Source organism: Anolis sagrei, chromosome 4, assembly GCF_037176765.1.
Source record: "Anolis sagrei isolate rAnoSag1 chromosome 4, rAnoSag1.mat, whole genome shotgun sequence".
Lineage (NCBI taxonomy): Eukaryota > Metazoa > Chordata > Lepidosauria > Squamata > Dactyloidae > Anolis > Anolis sagrei.
This window is the reverse complement of record NC_090024.1, coordinates 60,785,530-60,807,479: the sequence shown is the minus strand read 5'-3', so window position 1 is coordinate 60,807,479 and position 21,950 is coordinate 60,785,530. Positions and strand designations below refer to the sequence as shown.

The window sequence follows — 21,950 nt, the reverse complement described above, 5'->3', positions numbered from 1 at the left end:
GTGAGCTTCTGCTGTCAGCTCCAGCTTCTGCCAACCTAGCAGTTCAAAAACATGCAAATGTGAGTAGATCAATAGGTACTGCTGTGGCGGGAAGGTAACGGCGCTCCGTGCAGTCATGCCGGCAGTGTCTACGGACAACGCCGGTTCTTTGGCTTAGAAATGCAGATGAACACCACCCCACAGAGTCAGACTCGACTGGACTTAATGTCAGGGGACAACCGTTTACCCCTGACTAAATACAATACTACACTGTAGAGTCTGCCCTCCACATTTGCTGGGGTTTAGGTTATATAATCTAATTTCTGAGGCTTGCAGTTCAAAGCCAACCATAGAATTGCATTGGAGAACCTAGGGATTCCTAGAGTTGTTCCCTCTAGAAATCTCTAGGCCCTCCAACAGGGAGAAAGCTGACTACAGATTCACACTGGAGGGCCTGTAGCCTCCTAAAGAGAACATTGTTAATCAAATACATCAATAATCAAATCTGTGAAAGTCAAAACTGCAATTCTAGAGGGTTGATTGTACAAGAGGTGTAACTGTGAGCTATAACAGCAGAGTTACATTCCTTTTCTCAGCCCAACCTGTCAAGTGAGATCAAAAGCAATGGATGAAATGATAGGGTTGTTAGCTCTTCTTCTTGGCATCAACTTTAATCACATCTTCCAAAAGTGGTCTATTATCAGCACACAGCACTGCTGTATTACTGTAAAATACTCAAGAGCCAGATTTGCAGATTCATCAAGGATGACATAGCAGAACTATCATTCTTCTGAGTTTCCGACAATGGTTATCCTAAGGTGAACCTACCTTGGATTTTGTTGGAAAGATTTGTTCAGAGGGTGGCATGCCTTTCTCTGAGGCTGAGAGAGCGTGACTTGCCCAAGGTCACCCAGTGGGCCCCCATGGCTTCCTGGTATTTGAGCCATAGTCTAATGCTTAAATGGATGCACCACACGGCCCCATTCTGTAGTCATATCCAGAGCTATTTTGAAAAAGGTTCATGATCTGCAGGGTGCAACTTTGATAAATCCAAAGTGTCAATTTTTTGCCATTGGGACCGTACGAAGGCTGCTAAGACAGCCAACAAATGAAAAAAGGTAAAACCTGACTTTGAAAATCTGTGTGCATGTGTTTTAATAGTAAGCAAACTAACAAGGCAAACTTCTACTCCATTTGATTTGCTTATTTTACCAGAAAAAGTGTGGTCAGGGAGAGTTGAGGCCTACAAAATAACAATATGGTTTGATATGCATCGTCCAGATTTGTATGATTGTATATCCAGTCTGACCTGGATATACAATATATACAAGATATAAAACCCTATTTGGGGGGGGGGGGGATGGACTGATATATTTCCATCAAACTTCTGCATTATATGGCTAGTAACTAGGAGTTGATTTAAACAGAATATATAAACTTTGACAGAAAGGTACATTGGGCTGATATAAACATTCTGTCTGCAATACTTGTCTATTATAGCTGTATTATATACAGCATTGCTGTTAATGAATATGCAAATGGGAATGAGAAAGCATAGCAATAAACCTCTGGACTCAAGAGTCATTAACTTTTCAGAAGGTAGGAGATTAGGAATCTGGCCCAGTATCTTAGTATGGGAGTGCCAGGTCAGTGTTTGCTGGCACATTTTAAGTAGAAGCAGTCAGCTGAAAACTGAAAAAATGGGGAAAAATAGTTTTTAAGGTGCTTAGAACACATTTCTCACCATAACATTTCTCCCATCCCAATTTAGTATCTTATTGTGAACCAAAGGGAAAAAAGATATGAATATGTTAATGTGTAGGATGAGATAAAAACACATTTTCGTGTTCTTAGCAATATTCTTTTGGGATGAATGTTATGTACAGTAACATTCAGTCAGTATTCTTGAACATAACTCTTTCATTCCCCTTCTAATCTTCTTCCAATGGTAAGAAATTCTGACGTCAATTCTCTTTCCTCTGAAATCAGAGGCTTAAGGCAGCCCTTACACTGCAATATACACTCTGCTGAAAACATCATCAACTGATTGGAATATTTATTAGCAAATCCTTTCCCCAAGTACAGTAGAGTCTCGCTTGTCCAACCTTTGCTAAGCCAATGTTATGTATTATCCAATACAGTCTGTCTCCTGCCTGGATCCACAACTGTTTCAATACATTGCGATATTTTGGTGCTAAATTCATACTACATAACATTACTGTGTATTGAACTGTTTTTTTCTGTTATTTGTTGTAAAACATGATTTTTTGGTACTTGATTTTTAAAATCATAACATAATTTTAAGTTTAATAGGTTTTTCCTTAATACCTCCCTATTATCCAATATTTTCACTTATCCAACGTTCTGCCGGTCCATTTATGTTGGATAAGCAAGACTCTGCTATACAATGTTATAAAGATATTATAAAATACATGCGTTAGATGTTCAGATACTGAGGACACACTTCAGTAATGTAGCCATGACATTTTAAACACAAATAAGGTGACTTCTGTGGCACTTTAAAGACTCATTGGTTTATTGCAGCATAATGTTTTACAGGCAACAGCTACTCCAAATAATTCATGAAATGGACTGGTAACGTTGTAGATATATACATACGGATTGAGGAACACCAGAGAACAAACCAACGAAGTGAGAACAATAGTGGAAATACAGACCAGTTTGTTAACAATATGAAGTTTAAAATGGAGAATTAAAATACCAACATACTGACATTGCACGGAGAAGCCTGACACCAAAATCCAGAACCAGTCAGGAAATTGATTTTTACATGTTGTCACACTGACCAAACCAACTGGAGATTCTAAATTTAGGGCTTAGGCATAATTCTCCAGAATGTATTAGATGAAATTGCTAAATGATTTGTGGTTTAGAATCCGTTTTTTCATCTTCGTAGGTGTCCCTCATCCCCTTAAAAGAAAAAAAATAAATCTCTGACAACAGGGTTGTAAATTGCACATTTATGGGTACTGCTTATACCCATTTATAAATAAACATTTTGATGTATGAATGGAAACTGTGCACAATAAACCATTCAAGAAGACAAAATTGTTAAACATCGCACCTTTTGAATCAGGGGAAACAGTCATTATTAATCATTAGCTTGCTGGCCTTTTCTCTTCACTTCCTTTGAGATCATTCCTCCATCCCTTTACTATAGCTCGACATCCCTCCCTTAGTTCCCACTGTTGGCCCACTACAATCCTCTGAAACCATTTAAGTTCCTTAAAATACCTCACCTCTCTGCTTTCATCTCACATCTTGACTACCACCTCAACTGTCATATCCTCCCTTCCTCACACTTCCTTCTTATTCTGCCATGTTTCTCTCTATACTTACAACAGCCTTGCTTCTTACTATCAGAAACCATTTCCACAACCTTCTTCACAACCTTCTTCAAACCCTTTAAAGTCACTTCAGAACAATTCTGGCCTTTTTCATGGTTTTCTTTCCAACCTAATTCCTCTTAAACCTTCCCATTCACTTTTCACTGTCAATCTTTTCCGGCCAGCCCATCCGATCTTACCGAAAGTCCATGTTAGTTTTGAATAATAAACAAACGGTATCACTCATGTCTGGAATGATGCAGAACAAGCTTGACATATGTTTACTATTAACCATGATTTAATTATAAATTAAAAAGACATGTAAATATTATTTTAAAGAGCTGTGTACCTGATCATTTTTAATGAAAAATCACTGTGTGTTAAGTCAACGGAATTTACCTCCTGATATGTCAAAATAAATTCTTCAAAATCCTATGAGATTTTTTTCTACTTTACCCTGTATTAAATGCAGTATGACATTATAAAAATGTAACTTTAAAAAATTATCAAGTTTGTATCAGATTTAAATATGCTGATAGTTAATCTGTTTGTAAAGCATAATAATTTCCAAAACTTCCTAGGAAGTGTATTCTGGAGAAAAATACCACAGTCATTTTCAAAATAGCTCTTCCATAAATTATTTTTTTCTGTATTAAATGAGCATGGATCATTACTGTATTATATAAGATATGTTTATTACATATCTATTAGTGCGGCTTTCAACACTATTTGAAACGTGTTTGAATCGCCTTGAGGACGAATCAGTTTTCCAGTGCTTCATATTTAATACATAACTGCAAAGCCATTATAAATTATTGAAGAGGTATTTGGTTAAAAAATAAAATAAACCATACTGCTCATACCACAATATCATTGCTACAAAGCAAGAATTCAAATTATTCAATTCCTTTACTGTCTGGAATTTTAAATTCTTGTAGGTGTTTTATTTGTTTTCATGGTATAAGATTTTATTACCTTTCATATACTGATTAAAATATCTCTTGGTAACATGTGGGTTCATTCAAAATTGTACACTGGAAAACAGAACTAGAATCTACCATATTTTGATCCAATAAAACCACCAACACACAATACTAGATAGTTGAGACTTCTACACAATTGACATGGCAGTAAAACAATTCTCAGAATAAGGCACTAAATGGGCAACATCCATCAAAAGTGTTCTAACAATAATTTACATTTCAAACAGTGCATACATTTTGTGTGTTTGTGTGTGCTGTAATCTGCACTTCAAACTGTTAATGCAATATGTTATACAAATTATAGAAAAATTATGTACCAAAATATGCTTCCAAACTCATTAACTGTTAGTTCTAATGCTTTCTAGAAGTACAATTTTGTATGGCTTGGCAACAATGCATAGATTACATGTAATTATTACTCATTTTCTCCCCCCTTTACAAATATGCAGAATTAGTATTTTGTAAAGCAAAATATGTAACACTTTGAGCTGACTCGCAATCAATTATTAGCATTAAAAACAATGCAGAAAAGGTACTGAAGTTCAAGTGATGATATACGGTTTTGTTTTCCAAGCAAATGTTGCTGTTTTCATCAGCACAGCTTTGAGTCTTCAAAGGAAATTCAGTTCTCAGTTTGAGATACCTTCTTTCTATACTGAAGTCTGTGTGCATATCCCAAAATAAATACCCCTCCCACAGGGTAAATAGTCCTCTTATTCTCACTGATAGGAGAAAAGTTCACCGCATTCCATCAAGATTGACAGGCATTTTTATTATTTTTTTCTGAAATCCAAAAAAGGCAGCAATTTTAACCTTATTTCTAGCTAAGCTTTATTTGCTTTTACTTGCATTACACAGTAATAATTAATCTAATCTATTCTTAAGGCAAACCCGCAATAAGACACCCTCAGCGTGCTTTTTATGCCAAAGCAAGGAGGAGAGAGTAATAGCAGTCTCAGCCCTGAAGCCAGTAAATGACGCATTGGAAGGAACAACCAATCTGCACTGTTTGGCATGGTGAAAAAAGCCCAGCTTTCTCAGATTGCACCATGCCAGATCCCATGGAGCATTACACATGTTGTTAACTGCAAAAAATGAAAGAAAAAAAAGGGAAAGATACTATTAGAATTGCCTCAATAAAAGCACATTTATATTTCAAACTCCCTAAGCTGCTTTTCTAAGCAACCTTTTGAAACATAAAGGAAAACTGTATTTTTTCATAGGCACTGTATTATTCCACAATTATAGAGTCAGTTACAATATATTGGTTCATATCCTATTCACCATTCACCATCCTTTTCCATTTATTAAAAAACATCTTTTAACATTAAGTTGTGTTTTAATAGTACTGTAAAATAAGAAACAAAACAAACAAACAAAAACACATGGACACTCCTGTATCTACCTTTGTAAAATTCCAATGTACACAATTCTTACATAGATCTTAGGAGTTTACTAACTTTACTTCCCAGAAAATCTAGGGTTTTTTTTTTTAAACTGGAGTCTTTCATAAATTGAACTGTTTTTTATTCCAATACCAACATTTGCTTTACCATTTGCTCTGACTATATAACAATAGCAGACCGATATAGTCAGAACAAACGACAGAGATTATTGAGAATTATGAAATGTTAAATATTCGGGATAAATATTAATGTCTTGCCATACTAAAGATTTTGGATATATGGGAAAGCTGAAAAGCAATTTGCACCATGGCAATTCAAACCATGGCCTCAGGTTTGTCGGATAGGTGAAGAGAAGTGAGGCAACTCTTTCAAATGAAAGGTGCTTCCTTTTAATTCCTGGAGCTCAGAGCAGCCAGAGCTCCATGATCTGAATCATCTCCCACCACACCCTACTAGTAGTTTGTCATAATGGAGCAAACTCTTACAAATATATATGTGGCATCCATTTCATTTTAAAGCTACTTTATAACACAGGGAGCTCTGGCGTGGGCTGGTCCATGAGGTCACGAAGAGTTGGAGACAACTGAACGAATGAACAACAACAACATTGTATAACACACACATATTTATCTAATACAGAATCCTGCAAATGCTAAGTATATATTTTAGCACAGAGGCATAAATAATGCAACTCATACTGTAACTGGCACAGGCATTACCTAAAGTAAATAGTTTGTGAATTAACTGTCATTGTTATCTAGCCTAATTGTGAATTACTGGGTTAGTATTGCTGGTTGTAACCTTATATTAATAAATCGTAAATAGGGAGTAAGCAAGGCCAAAGCTCTTGCACTTTATGAACAAACCTAGGAGACCTTGGTACTGTGAGGCAGAAAGCTTTGTATATTGTTATCTAGCCTAATTGTGAATTACTGGTTTAGTATTTCTGGTTGTAACCATCTATATCTTATCTATATCTATGTATATAATAAAAGTCAAAACTTGTATGTGGCGGACAAAAGTGTGGCGGTGCGATGGGAGGAGTATGTGCCAGCGTTTTGATTGGCCAGCCTGAAAGTTCCAACATTCGGATTGGCTGCCGCAGTGGTGCTATTTGCATATGGTCTCTGATTGGCCAGCTTCAATAGGAGCCCCTGGTGGTGAAAAGAGTTCATGGAAGAAACGGGGACATGAGAAGGAAATTTGCATATGGTCTCTGATAGGCCAGCATCAATTCCAAGATTCCGAGATGACAAAGAGAGGAAAGGAAAGGCCAGGGGCTGAGTCAGAACATTACCATTACAGACCACACTTGGCACACAGAGCCCCCATGACCCACTCTACATCCTGATACTGTTTGGAGGAGGGTTGACCATGGATGATAGGACTTGCAGTACCTTTACTCACTTACTGAAACCACTGCGACCCTAATCCAATGACCAATAAAGACCAAACTTAGCACACAGAGCCCCCATGACCCACTCTGCATCCTGCTGCAGTTTGAAGGAGGATGGACTTTGGATGATGGGACTTGCAGTACCTTCCCTCACTTACTGAAACCACTGCCACCCTCACCCAATGACTGATAAAGACCAAAGTTGGCACACAGAGCCCCCATGACCCACTCTATATCCTGCTGCTGTTTGGAGGAGGGTGGACCATGGATGATGGGACTTCAAGTACCTTCATTCACTTCCTGAAAACAATGCAATCATCATCCAATGACCAATAAAGACCAAACTTGGCATACAGAATTGCCATTACCCACTTTCTCTAATAACCCGGGCAGCGCTGGGTCCCCAAGCTAGTATATAATAAAAGTCAAAACTTGTATGCGGCGGATGTGTGGCGGTGTATGTGCCGGCTTTCTGATTGGCCAGCCTGAAAGTTCCAAGATTCTGACTGGCTGCTGCTGTGGTGCTATTTGCATATGATCCCTGATTGGCCTGCTTCAACGGAGCCCCTGGTGGAGAAAAGGGTTCATGACAGAAACAGGGACATGACAGAAGGAAATTTGCATATGGTCTCTGATTGGCCAGCCTCAATTCCAAGATTCCGAGATGACAAAGAGAGGAAAGGAAAGGCCAGGGGCTCTGTCAGAAAATTACCAATACAGACCACACTTTGCAAACAGAGCACACAAGACCCACTCGACACCCTACTGCAGTTTGGAGGAGGATGAACCATGGATGATGGGACTTGCAGTACCATCACTCACATTCTGAGACCGCTGTTAACCTCATCCAATGACTGATCAGGACCAAACTTGGCACATAGACCTCTCATGACCCACTTTACGTCCTGGTGTGGTTTGGCTGGGGATGGACCATGGATTATGGGACTTGCAGTACCTTTGCTCAATTCTTGAGACCACTGCAACCCTCATCCAATTAGCGATAAAGACCAAACTTGGCACACTGAGTCTCCATGACACACTCTACATCCTGGTGCAGTTTGGAGGAGGATGCACCATGGACGATGGGGCTTGCAATACCTGCACTCCCTTCCTACGACCATTACAACTGCCAACAATGATGGGTCAGGACCACAATTTACACAGAGAGCCTGCATGACCCATTCTACATCCTGGTGCGGTTTGGAATAATTTGTCAATGCATGATGGGACTTGCAGTCACTGCACTCACTTCCTTGGACCACTGAGACCCTCACCAATCACTGATCAAGACCAAACTTGGCACACAGAGTCTCCATGACCCACTCTACATCTTGGTGCAGTTTGGAGGAGGACAGACCATGGATGATGGGACTTCAAGTACCTCTACTTCCTTCCCAAGATTGCTGCAACCCTCATCCATAGACCAATCTAGACCAAACTTAGCACACAGAGCCCCCATGACCCACTCTACATCCTGCTCAGTTTGAAGGAGGATGGACTTTGGATGATGGGACTTGCATTACCTTCACTCACTTACTGAAACCACTACCACCCTCATCCAATGGCTGATAAAGACCAAACTTGGCACACAGAGCCCCCATGACCCACTCTATATCCTGCTGCTGTTTGGAGAAGGGTGGACCATGGATGATGGCACTTCAAGTACCTTCACTCACTTCCTGAAAACAATGCAACCATCATCCAATGACCAATAAAGACCAAACTTGGCATAGAGAACCACCATTACCCACTTTCTCTAATAACCCGGGCAGCGCCGGGTCCCCAAGCTAGTATATAATAAAGAAGAGTGTTTGTATCGGAATTGTGGAGGGCGGTGTATGTGCCGGCTTTCTGATTGGCCAGCCTGAAAGTTCCAAGATTCTGACTGGCTGCTGCTGTGGTGCTATTTGCATATGATCCCTGATTGGCCTGCTTCAACGGAGCCCCTGGTGGAGAAAAGGGTTCATGACAGTAACAGGGACATAACAGAAGGAAATTTGCATATGGTCTCTGATTGGCCAGCCTCAATTCCAAGATTCCGAGATGAGAAAGAGAGGAAAGGAAAGGCCAGGGGCTCTGTCAGAAAATTACCAATACAGACCACACTTTGCAAACAGAGCACACAAGACCCACTCGACATCTTACTGCAGTTTGGAGGAGGATGAACCATGGATGATGGGACTTGCAATACCATCACTCACATTCTGAGACCGCTGTTAACCTCATCCAATGACTGATCAGGACCACACTTGGCACATAGACCTCTCATGACCCACTTTACGTCCTGGTGTGGTTTGGCTGGGGATGGACCATGGATTATGGGACTTGCAGTACCTTTGCTCAATCCTTGAGAGCACTGCAACCCTCATCCAATTAGCGATAAAGATCAAACTTGGCACACTGAGTCTCCATGATGCACTCTACATCCTGGTGCAGTTTGGAGGAGGATGCACCATGGATGATGGGGCTTGCAATACCTGCACTCCCTTCCTACGACCATTACAACTGCCAACAATGATGGGTCAGGACCACAATTTACACAGAGAGCCTGCATGACCCATTCTACATCCTGGTGCGGTTTGGAAGAATTTGTTAATGCATGATGGGACTTGCAGTCACTGCACTCACTCCTTGGGACCGAGACCCTCGCCAATGACTGATCAAGAGCAAACTTGGCACACAGAGTCTCCATGACCCACTCTACATCCTGGTGCACTTTCTAGGAGGACAGACCATGGATGATGGGACTTCAAGTACCTCCACTCCTTTCCCAAGATTGTTGCAACCCTCATTAATGACCAATCTAGACCAAACTTGGCACACAGAGCCCCCATGACCCACTCTACATCCTGCTGCAGTTTTGGAGGAGGGTTGACCATGGATTATGGGACTTGCAGTATGTTTACTCACTTACTGAAACCACTGTGACCCTACTCCAATGACTGATCAAGACCAAACTTAGCACACAGAGCCCCCATGACCCACTCTACATCTTGGTGCAGTTTGGAGGAGGACAGACCGTGGATGATGGGACTTCAAGTACCTCCACTTCCTTCCCAAGATTGCTGCAACCCTCATCCATACACCAATCTAGACCAAACTTAGCACACAGAGTCCCCATGGCCCACTCTACATCCTGCTGCAGTTTGAAGGAGGATGGACTTTGGATGATGGGACTTGCATTACCTTCCCTCACTTACTGAAACCACTACCACCCTCATCCAATGGCTGATAAAGACCAAACTTGGCACACAGATCCCCCATGACACACTCTATATCCTGCTGCTGTTTGGAGAAGGGTGGACCATGGATGATGGCACTTCAAGTACCTTCAGTCACTTCCTGAAAACAATGCAACCATCAGCCAATGACCAAGAAAAACCAAACTTGGCATAGAGAACCACCATTACCCACTTTCTCTAATAACCCGGGCAGCGCCGGGTCCCCAAGCTAGTATATAATAAAGAAGAGTGTTTGTATCGGAATTGTGGAGGGCGGTGTATGTGCCGGCTTTCTGATTGGCCAGCCTGAAAGTTCCAAGATTCTGACTGGCTGCTGCTGTGGTGCTATTTGCATATGATCCCTGATTGGCCTGCTTCAACGGAGCCCCTGGTGGAGAAAAGGGTTCATGACAGTAACAGGGACATAACAGAAGGAAATTTGCATATGGTCTCTGATTGGCCAGCCTCAATTCCAAGATTCCGAGATGAGAAAGAGAGGAAAGGAAAGGCCAGGGGCTCTGTCAGAAAATTACCAATACAGACCACACTTTGCAAACAGAGCACACAAGACCCACTCGACATCTTACTGCAGTTTGGAGGAGGATGAACCATGGATGATGGGACTTGCAATACCATCACTCACATTCTGAGACCGCTGTTAACCTCATCCAATGACTGATCAGGACCACACTTGGCACATAGACCTCTCATGACCCACTTTACGTCCTGGTGTGGTTTGGCTGGGGATGGACCATGGATTATGGGACTTGCAGTACCTTTGCTCAATCCTTGAGAGCACTGCAACCCTCATCCAATTAGCGATAAAGATCAAACTTGGCACACTGAGTCTCCATGATGCACTCTACATCCTGGTGCAGTTTGGAGGAGGATGCACCATGGATGATGGGGCTTGCAATACCTGCACTCCCTTCCTACAACCATTACAACTGCCAACAATGATGGGTCAGGACCACAATTTACACAGAGAGCCTGCATGACCCATTCTACATCCTGGTGCGGTTTGGAAGAATTTGTCAATGCATGATGGGACTTGCAGTCACTGCACTCACTCCTTGGGACCGAGACCCTTGCCAATGACTGATCAAGAGCAAACTTGGCACACAGAGTCTCCATGACCCACTCTACATCCTGGTGCACTTTCTAGGAGGACAGACCATGGATGATGGGACTTCAAGTACCTCCACTCCTTTCCCAAGATTGTTGCAACCCTCATTAATGACCAATCTAGACCAAACTTGGCACACAGAGCCCCCATGACCCACTCTACATCCTGCTGCAGTTTTGGAGGAGGGTTGACCATGGATTATGGGACTTGCAGTATGTTTACTCACTTACTGAAACCACTGTGACCCTACTCCAATGACTGATCAAGACCAAACTTAGCACACAGAGCCCCCATGACCCACTCTACATCTTGGTGCAGTTTGGAGGAGGACAGACCGTGGATGATGGGACTTCAAGTACCTCCACTTCCTTCCCAAGATTGCTGCAACCCTCATCCATACACCAATCTAGACCAAACTTAGCACACAGAGTCCCCATGGCCCACTCTACATCCTGCTGCAGTTTGAAGGAGGATGGACTTTGGATGATGGGACTTGCATTACCTTCCCTCACTTACTGAAACCACTACCACCCTCATCCAATGGCTGATAAAGACCAAACTTGGCACACAGATCCCCCATGACACACTCTATATCCTGCTGCTGTTTGGAGAAGGGTGGACCATGGATGATGGCACTTCAAGTACCTTCAGTCACTTCCTGAAAACAATGCAACCATCAGCCAATGACCAAGAAAAACCAAACTTGGCATAGAGAACCACCATTACCCACTTTCTCTAATAACCCGGGCAGCGCCGGGTCCCCAAGCTAGTATATTAATAAATCGTAAATAGGGAGTAAATAAGGCCAAAGCTCTTGCACTTTATGAACAAACCTAGGAGACCTTGGTACTGTGAGGCAGAAAGCTTTGGATATTAAGAAAATAGAGTCTAAAGAAGAAGAAAGTCTTCACTGCAAATTTAACAGAAAACCATACATTTTGTGAGTGGCAGCCATTTGTTCCTTATAGAACATGTTTAAATTTTGAGTTTCCTACTACTGTTTTTTGAAACATCTACAACTATCATAGTAATATTTACTGCTATTCCTAGAACAGTCTGACATAGTGAAACATCATGGCTGGCACTGAATTTCACACAAATACCAAGCATTCATAGCTTTTCAAGACTTAATTGACTACATCTTAATCCAAACAATGTTGGGAAATTATTAGTCAACAGATCAGCTTCCCAATGGTCTTTGCATGAATGCTGACTCTCTTGTGGTTTAATCTTGTCTTCTTCCCAGGAGCATGCCAGCAACAGTTTATAACACATAGAAGAAGACACAGGCTCCTGCAGTACTAAAAGACAAAGCCTTGCAGAAAAGAGAAATAAAAAGCATAGAGCTACTCTGTCACAAAACCAAAGGTATTAGGCTTTCATACGCATGCTAAAGAAGTATTCTTAATCATGCAAACTCGTATCTCTTCCAACATCCCATATGATCATCAGCTGACACCCTGAGCGAATGTGTGGTCCACTTGTATGTTTATGTCCCCAACCAGCCAGCAGTTTCAGTTAACTTGTTTACATTTAGACAATATTTGCTACAGAAACCTCTTCCAAAACGTTACAGCTCCCACTCAATTGGAGAAGACTGAGAGAGCTACAAAAGAGTCAGACAATGAAGAACATCCCCCTGACAATATGCAATTTTATTCAGTATAGTTCACAGATCAGCTGCCTAAAGAACAGTGATTCCATAAGTGGAGTTTATTTACATTTTGCTTCACAGTGGATCTACAATTAGCACATATAGATACTAACATGGGATGGGTACCTTTGGAGAACAGGTACATCACGGTCAATAAAAATTATTGATTAGAATGATTTAAACCACCCTGTAAGCATTATTCGAAGAAGACTTGGTACATGGATACACTGCCTAAGGCCATCTAGTAAATCACATCAAAATGGGATTTGAATTGGGGATGTCCTGACTTATATGATAAGTCACTAAACAATACAAACGTATTTAGTTTCAAGATGACAAAAATGCAAAGCTCCATCCAGAATAAGACCCTCCCATTCAGGACACCAGAGCACATAAAGTTATCTGTTCATTAAAAAAATTAAAGACATTTTAAAGGCCTGGATCAATTAAAAGTTCATTATTTAATGCTCAAATGTCCAAAAATATCCTAGCATGTACACTTTTGTTATAGCACCACTGTTCTGTAAATATTGTGCCACAACCTAGTAAAGATCCCGCTCACAAGTAAAGCCTCTGAAGTAAATATATAAGTCCATAGGGCACAGCAGAAAGAAGCAATTTGGATTATATCATCCCAATCTACACAGTATAAAGACTTCATATAGAAATTGACTTGAGAAATGGATTGGTAGCCAGTGCAGCTAATAAGAGGTCAAAATGACCATCCCCAGTAGCAATATTGAAGCGATTTTAAAAGCAAGCATAATGCTTGGATGGAAGAAGTCTTAGAAGCCCTATGGAGCTTAATCTAGCCTTCTTCAAGAAAGATAATAATCAAGACAAATGCAGAAATACCAAAACAAAAATAAATGAGCTGCTTTATTTCTCTCTCTGGAAAATAAGACAATACAATTAATGTACAACCATCTACGTTTTTGTCCAAGACATCTCATTTTACCTAAGTTTTGAACAATATTGTCATTATGTTAGGCTAGAAACTGCCATAGGTCTTTTCCAATGAGATTGTGATGTGAATAATAAAAAACACCTTTACCACAAGAGTAGAGCTGAGTTAGAAAGCAGATTAGGGAGATGTATTTGTTGGAAGAATGGATTCCATCACCATCACATATTCTTCACAGCAGAATTTAGACTGTTGTGAAAATATGCATACTGTTCTCCTACCAACAGTTTCAAGAAGAAGAACACACAAGTCAACAAAGATTCTGAGCAGCTGATCTGCAAGGATCCAAAGAAAGAGAAAAGAGAAGACCTCTAAAAAAAACCAGTTCGAAAATAGTATTAGTTTTTATAAGAACTCCTCTTTAGCAGAAGAAAGCAATTCTGCTTTCTTACTACTGTCACACAATAGACGTGCCAGGGTTTAAAAGCAAACACTACTCACCAGTAACTTGAATTTTCTGAATGGGTAATGTCCCCCATAGATCCATACTCCTTTGACCTATTGAAATTTAGAAATTATAATTTCGTGACAATTTAATTATAAAGAGTGCTGTTTGTACACTCCATATGGAAAAAAAGATGGTCTAGGAGAAGTGATCTGATTGCTAATGCTGAATATAAGAGAGATGCTAGCCCAAAGTTTCAATTTATGGTCAGCACAAAAGAGAGAAAAACAAATATGCTGTTTTGTCAAGAAGATAATTTATTTTCTCCCCCAAACTTATTTTTCTCTCCTAAAGAATGTTCAATCAAGCTATGTCAAGACAAATAACGTTAAAAGATCCTGGACCTAAGCCAAAGGAGTCATAGACATAAGATACAAGATTTTCTGATACAAGACTTTAACTAAATGCTCTGTAATGAAAGAAAAGCCTAAAAGGAACTAAAGGCAGCTCTAAATACTAGAATTATTGCAGCACTTTCTGCTCTTAGAAAAATGCAGCTCATGTTATATCTGCATCAACAGATGTGTTGTATATATCTATCTATATACTCTAAATGCCTGCATTTTTGAAAAAGGACACAGGTTGACTTTTGCTTTCCATTCATAAATATTTTATACTTCATATGGACAAAAAAGAAAATATCCAATGTAAGTTTTACATTATATTTTAATGGCCATCACTAAAAAAAAATTCAAAGAGAAATTAAGATTAAGACTGTTAATAGAAAGAATGACATAAAATGTAATGCAACCTAAGACTTATACATTAATTATAAATTTCATGTATTTTATTTCTACTCTGCTCTCCAAATGTTGAAGGCAGCTTAATGCTTCATAAAACCACAATAAATGTAAAACTAGAAAACATCAAAATGCAATAACAATTAAACTTTTTTGGGATGTTCCATAGTAACAATCGCCTTTAAGACTGTACACAGATGTTGAGTCAGTTGTTGTAGCATTTGTTTATATTTACTTATTTACGCTAAGGTTTAATCAGTTTCAAGAATATTAATGTACTACAAACACTTCAGATATATCTTTTCAAAATTTAGCTTATTTCTTGTTTTGTTTTAGGTTTCAAGTTGCTCAAAAACAAACTGACCAATAATTGACAGATATTGCTTTGCTTTTATAAAAAGAAATTATAAGAAAATGTTAATTTAAAATATATTTCTGATTCTTTTTAATAACTTTCTTCAGTGAGTTTAATTCATAACAAACAAACAAGTTAGCCTATCACAAGTGTTGCTACCAAATGAAGCAACACCTTACAGCTGTGAGAGAACAGTAAGTACAATGTTCCACAGTGATTTTTAATTATGATAAACAATTTGTAAAAAGCAATTGCAAAATGCAGGCACACACATCTGTGAAATGCTCAATTTGCATCCTGCATAGGAGGAGGCAATATGTAGCTGTCTCCTCATAGCCAGCAGGCCCCAGAGATGTGGTTTCCTAACAGGTTGGGTCAGATACTGAGAATTAAGTAATAGTGGATCATGGATAAAATAATTTAAGTTGCAGACTGGGGAAATAAGTTTCTTCTCTGATCTGTTCTATTCTGTTCCGTTTGAGGCATAGAAACAGATTACAGTGACTATTGCATAACTTCCTAAGTCTTCAATACATAGTGCAGTGGACTTGGAAGAAGATGACAAATAAGTGAAATTCTGGCAACTGAGAAAGGAGAGCTCTTGGGAGATCCATCAAGGTTGACACTAGTAAACTGACTATAGCCCTCAGATCTGCAAAATTCAAATTACTATGAGGTAGAGTAGACTGAGTCCCTTCTTTCTGGTGCTTACCACTCCAACACACAATATAAAATGCAAACACAATGCCAAAATGTTCAGGCAACACTCTAGCATCTTTGGTTTTAAACCAACAAGCCACCTGTTGTTGTTGTTGTTCATTCGTCTCCGACTCGGCCAAAGTACTTCAGCTTTGTCTCGAGTATCCTTTCCTCCAATGAGCAGTCGGGCTTTATTTCCTGGAGGATGGACTGGTTGGATCTTCTGGCAGTCCAAGGCACTCTCAGAACTTTCCACCAACACCACAGTTCAAAAGCATCGATCTTCCTTCACTCGGCCTTCCCTAAGGTCCAGCTCTCACATCCGTAGGTTACTACAGGGAATACCATGGCTTTGATTATGCGGATCTTCGTTGCCAGTGTGATGTCTCTACTCTTTACTATTTTATCGAGATTGGAAATTGCTCTCCTCCCAAGAAGTAAGCGTCTTCTGATTTCCTGGCCACAGTCTGCATCTGCAGTCATCTTTACACCTAGAAATACAAAGTCTGTCACGGCCTCCACATTTTTCCCCTCTATTTTCCAGTTGTCAATCATTCTTGTTGCCATGATCTTGGTTTTTTAATGTTTAGCTGCAACCCAGCTTTTGTGCTTTCTTCTTTCACCTTGATTAGAAGGCTCCTCAGCTCCTCCTTGCTTTCGGCCATCAGAGTAGTGTCATCTACATATCTGAGGTTGTTAATGTTTCTTCCAGCAATCTTAACCCCAGCCTTGCATTCATCAAGCCCCGCACATCGCATGATGTGTTCTGCATACAAGTTAAAAAGGTTGGGTGAGAGTATGCAGCCTTGCCGTACGCCTTTCCCAATCTTGAACCAGTCTGTTGTTCCGTGGTCAGTTCTAACTGTTGTTACTTGGTCCTTGTACAGATTCCTCAGGAGAGAGACAAGGTGGCTTGGGATGCCCATCCCACCAAGAACTTGCCACAATTTATTATGATCCACACAGTCAAAGGCTTTAGAATAGTCAATGAAGCAGAAATAGATGTTTTTCTGAAACTCCCTGCCTTTCTCCATTATCCAGTGGATATTGGCAATCTGGTCTCTCGTTCCTCTGCCTTTTCTAAACCCAGCTTGTACATCTGGCAACTCTCGCTCCATGTATTGCAGGATCTTGAGCATTACCTTACTGGCATGAGAAATAAGGGCCACTGTACGGAAGTTTGAGCAGTCTTTCGCATTTCCCTTTTTTGGTATGGGGATATACAAGCCACCTAGCAAAGAACTAATCTCATAAAGTATCAGGGTGGGATATTGTTATAACTTAAATGTAGATTCTTTACTAACTCTGCATTTTATTGCTTCCTGAAACTGCCATATAGAAAATACAGAAAGCTAAAAGTAGCTTTCCTGAAGAATGCAAAATGTCCAGGACTATATATAAGAACAATGAAGAAATTTGTAAGTATACAAAACTGCGTAAGAACTGAGGACTATAACTCAGTGAAAAATAATCCTTTCTCCTAAAAATGGTTTAAATTTTACAAGAACCTATCATCATAAGGAATAAGAATGAAATATGATTAACATGTCTTCTCTGTGTTAATATCACAACTGAGCTAGAGAAAGTGAAAAAAATTCAGAAATGTAATGTAGCCGTCATAAGGCACATATGTATAGAACAAACTAATGCAACAGAATGAAGAACGGGAGTAAAAACAGGACACCAGTTTAAGGAGGTATTTGTCACCGATTGTTGTTTAAATATATTCCTATGATACTCATTTCAATTTCCCAACAAAATCCCAAGCTTATAGTTACCATATATACTTGTGAATCAGTCGACCTTATGTATCAATGAAAAGCAGGTTTTGGGGCCAAAATTAAGGATTTTGATATAACCAATGGATAAGTGAAGAGCAAACATTTTGGGCTCAACATGGGGCTCTTAGGATTCATTCCACGGAAAGGCAAAAGTCGACCTCAACTACTGCCATCATCATCATCTTCCCTCCCAGTCACTCGTGCCATGAACGAAGCTCTCAAACTCTTAGAGCTTAGTGTGTGCTGAAAAAGACTGAAAGAATCATGCCCTCTTTGCTCAGCCACAACAGGAATGTTGTAGCAAAACAAACAAAAAGAGGATGAGGAATCAACAGGCCGTTTAGCCACAACAGAGGGATCCAGCAGAAGCAGTGAGTGAAGAAACATGTGTGGTAACAAGAGATATTTAGCTGAAGGGGTTGCTAATTTCACAACTGTTGCCTCCTCTTCACTGTATGCTCTCAGTTATCCACATCTGGCCTGATTATCTCCTCAGACGTGAAGAAAAGCGGTGAAGGAGACAAGTGGACCTACTGTGTACAACCAAGCAGCAAAGAATAGCTGGAGAAAACAGGCAAGATCAGGACCTAGACAGAAGTGTACGCAGTGATTCCATCACCCACAAAGGATGGACAACTTTTCTTTGCAGAAAAATGTTAATTCTTCTGCTAGTAAATGATGAAGTATCTTGTGTAATTTCCAAATATACAAACAAATGTTTGAATGGAGGTTACCTAAATATCTGAAAGCATTTTATATACATTCTCTAAATGAAAGGTTTTGTGTTGCAAATAATATATGGCATTACTGTGCTTTACACAAAGGAATTTACCAATGATAGTTATACAGATTTAGTATGAGAATATCTTATTAAAAATTATACATAAATATGGAAGAGCTCAGTAAAATAGAGGAACAGGGTTATATGAGAAATCAAATTCTTGGATTGGCTATGTGTTGTCTGTGTTAATAATGTCAGCGATAAATAAGAACTCTGATGATACAAATACTTTGACAATAAACGTTTAGGGAAAGACTAAAACCATTGAAGCTAAATTTAACTGTTAATTTCCACACTCACTGAATAGTGCTACCTGAATAACTATTGACTTGTCAAGTGGTCTATTTACTTGAGATGAATAGCTGAATTTAGCCCAATATATTTTGAGCTCATATCTCTCTCTCTCTTTTTTCTTTTTTTTTTTTACTAAAAATAACATTTCAACATAAACACGGAAAGCTCCAGCTAATTGTAGTAAAAATAAATGCTCTCTGTCTTAGAAGGAATACTAAAAGGCTAAAATTCATTTTCTTACTTTCTTTAGGGGTATCATGTTATTGTGATCCAGAGAAAGGAAGATGGGGGACAGAATGAAGATAGAAAGTCTTATTTTTTAAAATTGTGACTGCTGTTTTGTTATATTGGTAACTGAAAAATTAGTAGTATTTGCAATTAGGAAAATAACCATAAATACTTAGCTTTAAGATTATATACTGAAAAAATATACTTGTTGCTATTTAAAATATAACTAAAACATGGACAGACAAAATATGGCCTTCCTCTGGACATTTTTGCATGTGCTGAAAGTTTCAAATGCTCCAAGCTACTAAAACAAACACCACCACCTTTAGTTCTAGGTGTTTTTATTAATTTTTTATTTACATTTTAAGAAATTTTTTTCTTCTCACTTTTTTTCAGGCTATTCTTCAAAGCAGAAAGTGACAGGGAGTTCAGTCACTTGCTGGCTTTGGTGTGTGTGTGTGTGTGGAGGGGCTCCATTAACCTAAAACAGGAAGCTCAGTAAAACAGTCAACAGTAGTCTCAGGGTTTTGGCAAGCGCTATTGGCTATTTTGGAGAAAGTCTGTCCCCCATTCCCAGTTCTACTATGGATGGGGGATAAGGAATGACAATGGGATGTATGACTCCTTTATTGTCTTACTGGTGCCAACCCACTCATGTCACATCCCATCAGTTGACCATTCCTGGGCTAAAGGATAATTAGCTGCACTCCTTAACTAGGAACAACATTTAAACATATAACTTTATGTGGGGTTTATCTAATGTAATTTATTTATTATTTATTTATTTACTGTATTTATATCCTGCCCTTCTCACCCCAAAGGGGGCTCAGAGTGGCTTACAAGTAGGCAACAATTCAATGCTGCATATACAGACATACAATAAAATAAACATATGCATTAAAAACCATAAAGCTAAAAACATCTATTTGACCATGCCAATTATTTTACAAACAGATGTCCTAATGAAAAACCTACTCCAGTCTTGTCTCACCTAGCTTTTCCAGAAGCATTCTTAACTTTTCTGAATGACTGATTTGCTGAGGACCTCGTAGAAAGAGTTCTGGGTGAGGCACGGACAAAACTCGATGGTGGCGTTTTAGGGATCTTCTTTACTAAATGAGTAACCCATTTCTTTTGATCTTCTTGACAGGTTGCCAATAACAACATATCTCTTGCTGAAGTTACATCGTAACTCACTATTAAACCAAAAAGAAAGAAAGACGGACAGAAATATACATTATACAACCACATTGCTATGAATTGGATTATGAAAAAATAATAAATAAGCACAATTTTTTTTCAAAGTATTATCTTAAGTGTTACATTTTTGATTTCATACCTAACTCTAGATAGCTAAATATCTGGAAAATATATTAATTGCTAACAATAAAAAAAATCATTTATTTAAAGGGAGCCCCAGGTGGCACAATGGGTTAAACCCTTCAGCCGGCAGGACTGCTGACCGAAAGGTCAGCGGCTCGAATTCTGGGAGCAGGGTGAGCTCCCATTTGTCAGCTCCACTTCTCATGCAGGAACATGAGAGAAGCCTCCTAAAGGATGGTAAAACATCTGGGCGTCCCCTGAGCAATGTCCTTGCAGATGACCAATTCTCTCACACCAGAAGCAACTTGCAGTCTCTCAAATCGCTCCTGACACGAAAATTTTTTAAAAAGGGTACCTCTTATTAACCAATTATCAGAATTTTAAAATAGTTTTTAAATTTACTTTTTACTAAAAAATACGTATGATTGTAAATAGTTTTAACGGATAGAAACATCATCAAGAGACCCATTTTATCTGCATGAAATAGAAAAGGGTATGCATTTTTCACAATGATGCCCACAAGATATGAACTCATTTTCTAAAACCAAATTTCCCCCTTTAGAATAATTTTTCTTGTACAGGAATTTATGCAGATTGAAAATTACTACGTATCTTGCTAAAACTCCTATGGTTATTGTTTACTGAATTGAGACTTTTTAAATTGAGAGAGCAGTGTAATTAAAACAAATAAATGATGCAACTTTACCTTTACATGGTGCAATTAATTCCTCTTTTTTGTCCAAGTGATCTTTATGGCACTTAACATGGCATCTCCGACATTCCACTGCAGGGGGTGGCTTAAAGACATGCCAGAGGGGCTTGGCACAGGCCTCACAGTTGGCCGGAAAGTGGTATAATGTTGGAATAAATTCATGACCTTTATGGTTCAGAAAGTTTGTCTTTTCTGCTGGCTGTATGGGCTCTACCTCCAAATCTTTTCTGCATTCACCTTCATTGGCATACAGAATCTGAGAAAAATTGAAAAGTATTCAGAAGGTTTTTTTTATTATTTCAAGTATAATGAAAAATTGTTGTAGGTTTTAAAAAAATCTATATATGAAAGCAGTTACCTGAAATATTTTAGGAATTTCTTCTGTTTCAGCTCTATATACATCTCCCTGTGTCACAGGTCTAACATGAAACAATTTGCTGAAATGAGACATATTTTATATATTAAATATTTTAATAGCACAGTTAGAGAACCAATAGAATATGGTGCTTGCTTAAT

General features: G+C 39.2%; 1 protein-coding gene across 3 annotated transcripts in view; it reads right to left on the bottom strand.

The window, feature by feature from the left end:
* Window positions 1–2,497: 2,497 nt before the first annotated feature.
* Window positions 2,498–21,950, bottom strand: part of ROCK1 (Rho associated coiled-coil containing protein kinase 1) — an 85,918-nt gene continuing 66,465 nt past the window's right edge. Inside the window, exons 30-34 of one of the 3 annotated variants that reach the window (XM_067467453.1) lie at window positions 21,793–21,871; window positions 21,429–21,690; window positions 20,391–20,595; window positions 14,518–14,574; window positions 2,498–5,394 (exon numbers count right to left, since the gene is read on the bottom strand). In XM_067467453.1, coding sequence (XP_067323554.1) covers window positions 5,391–5,394; window positions 14,518–14,574; window positions 20,391–20,595; window positions 21,429–21,690; window positions 21,793–21,871 — 607 coding nt within the window. In that variant the 3' untranslated portion in view covers window positions 2,498–5,390. Of the gene's footprint in view, window positions 5,395–14,517; window positions 14,575–20,390; window positions 20,596–21,428; window positions 21,691–21,792; window positions 21,872–21,950 lie in introns of those variants that run through there. The other 2 variants (XM_067467454.1, XR_010909811.1) reach the window with 2 other exon arrangements.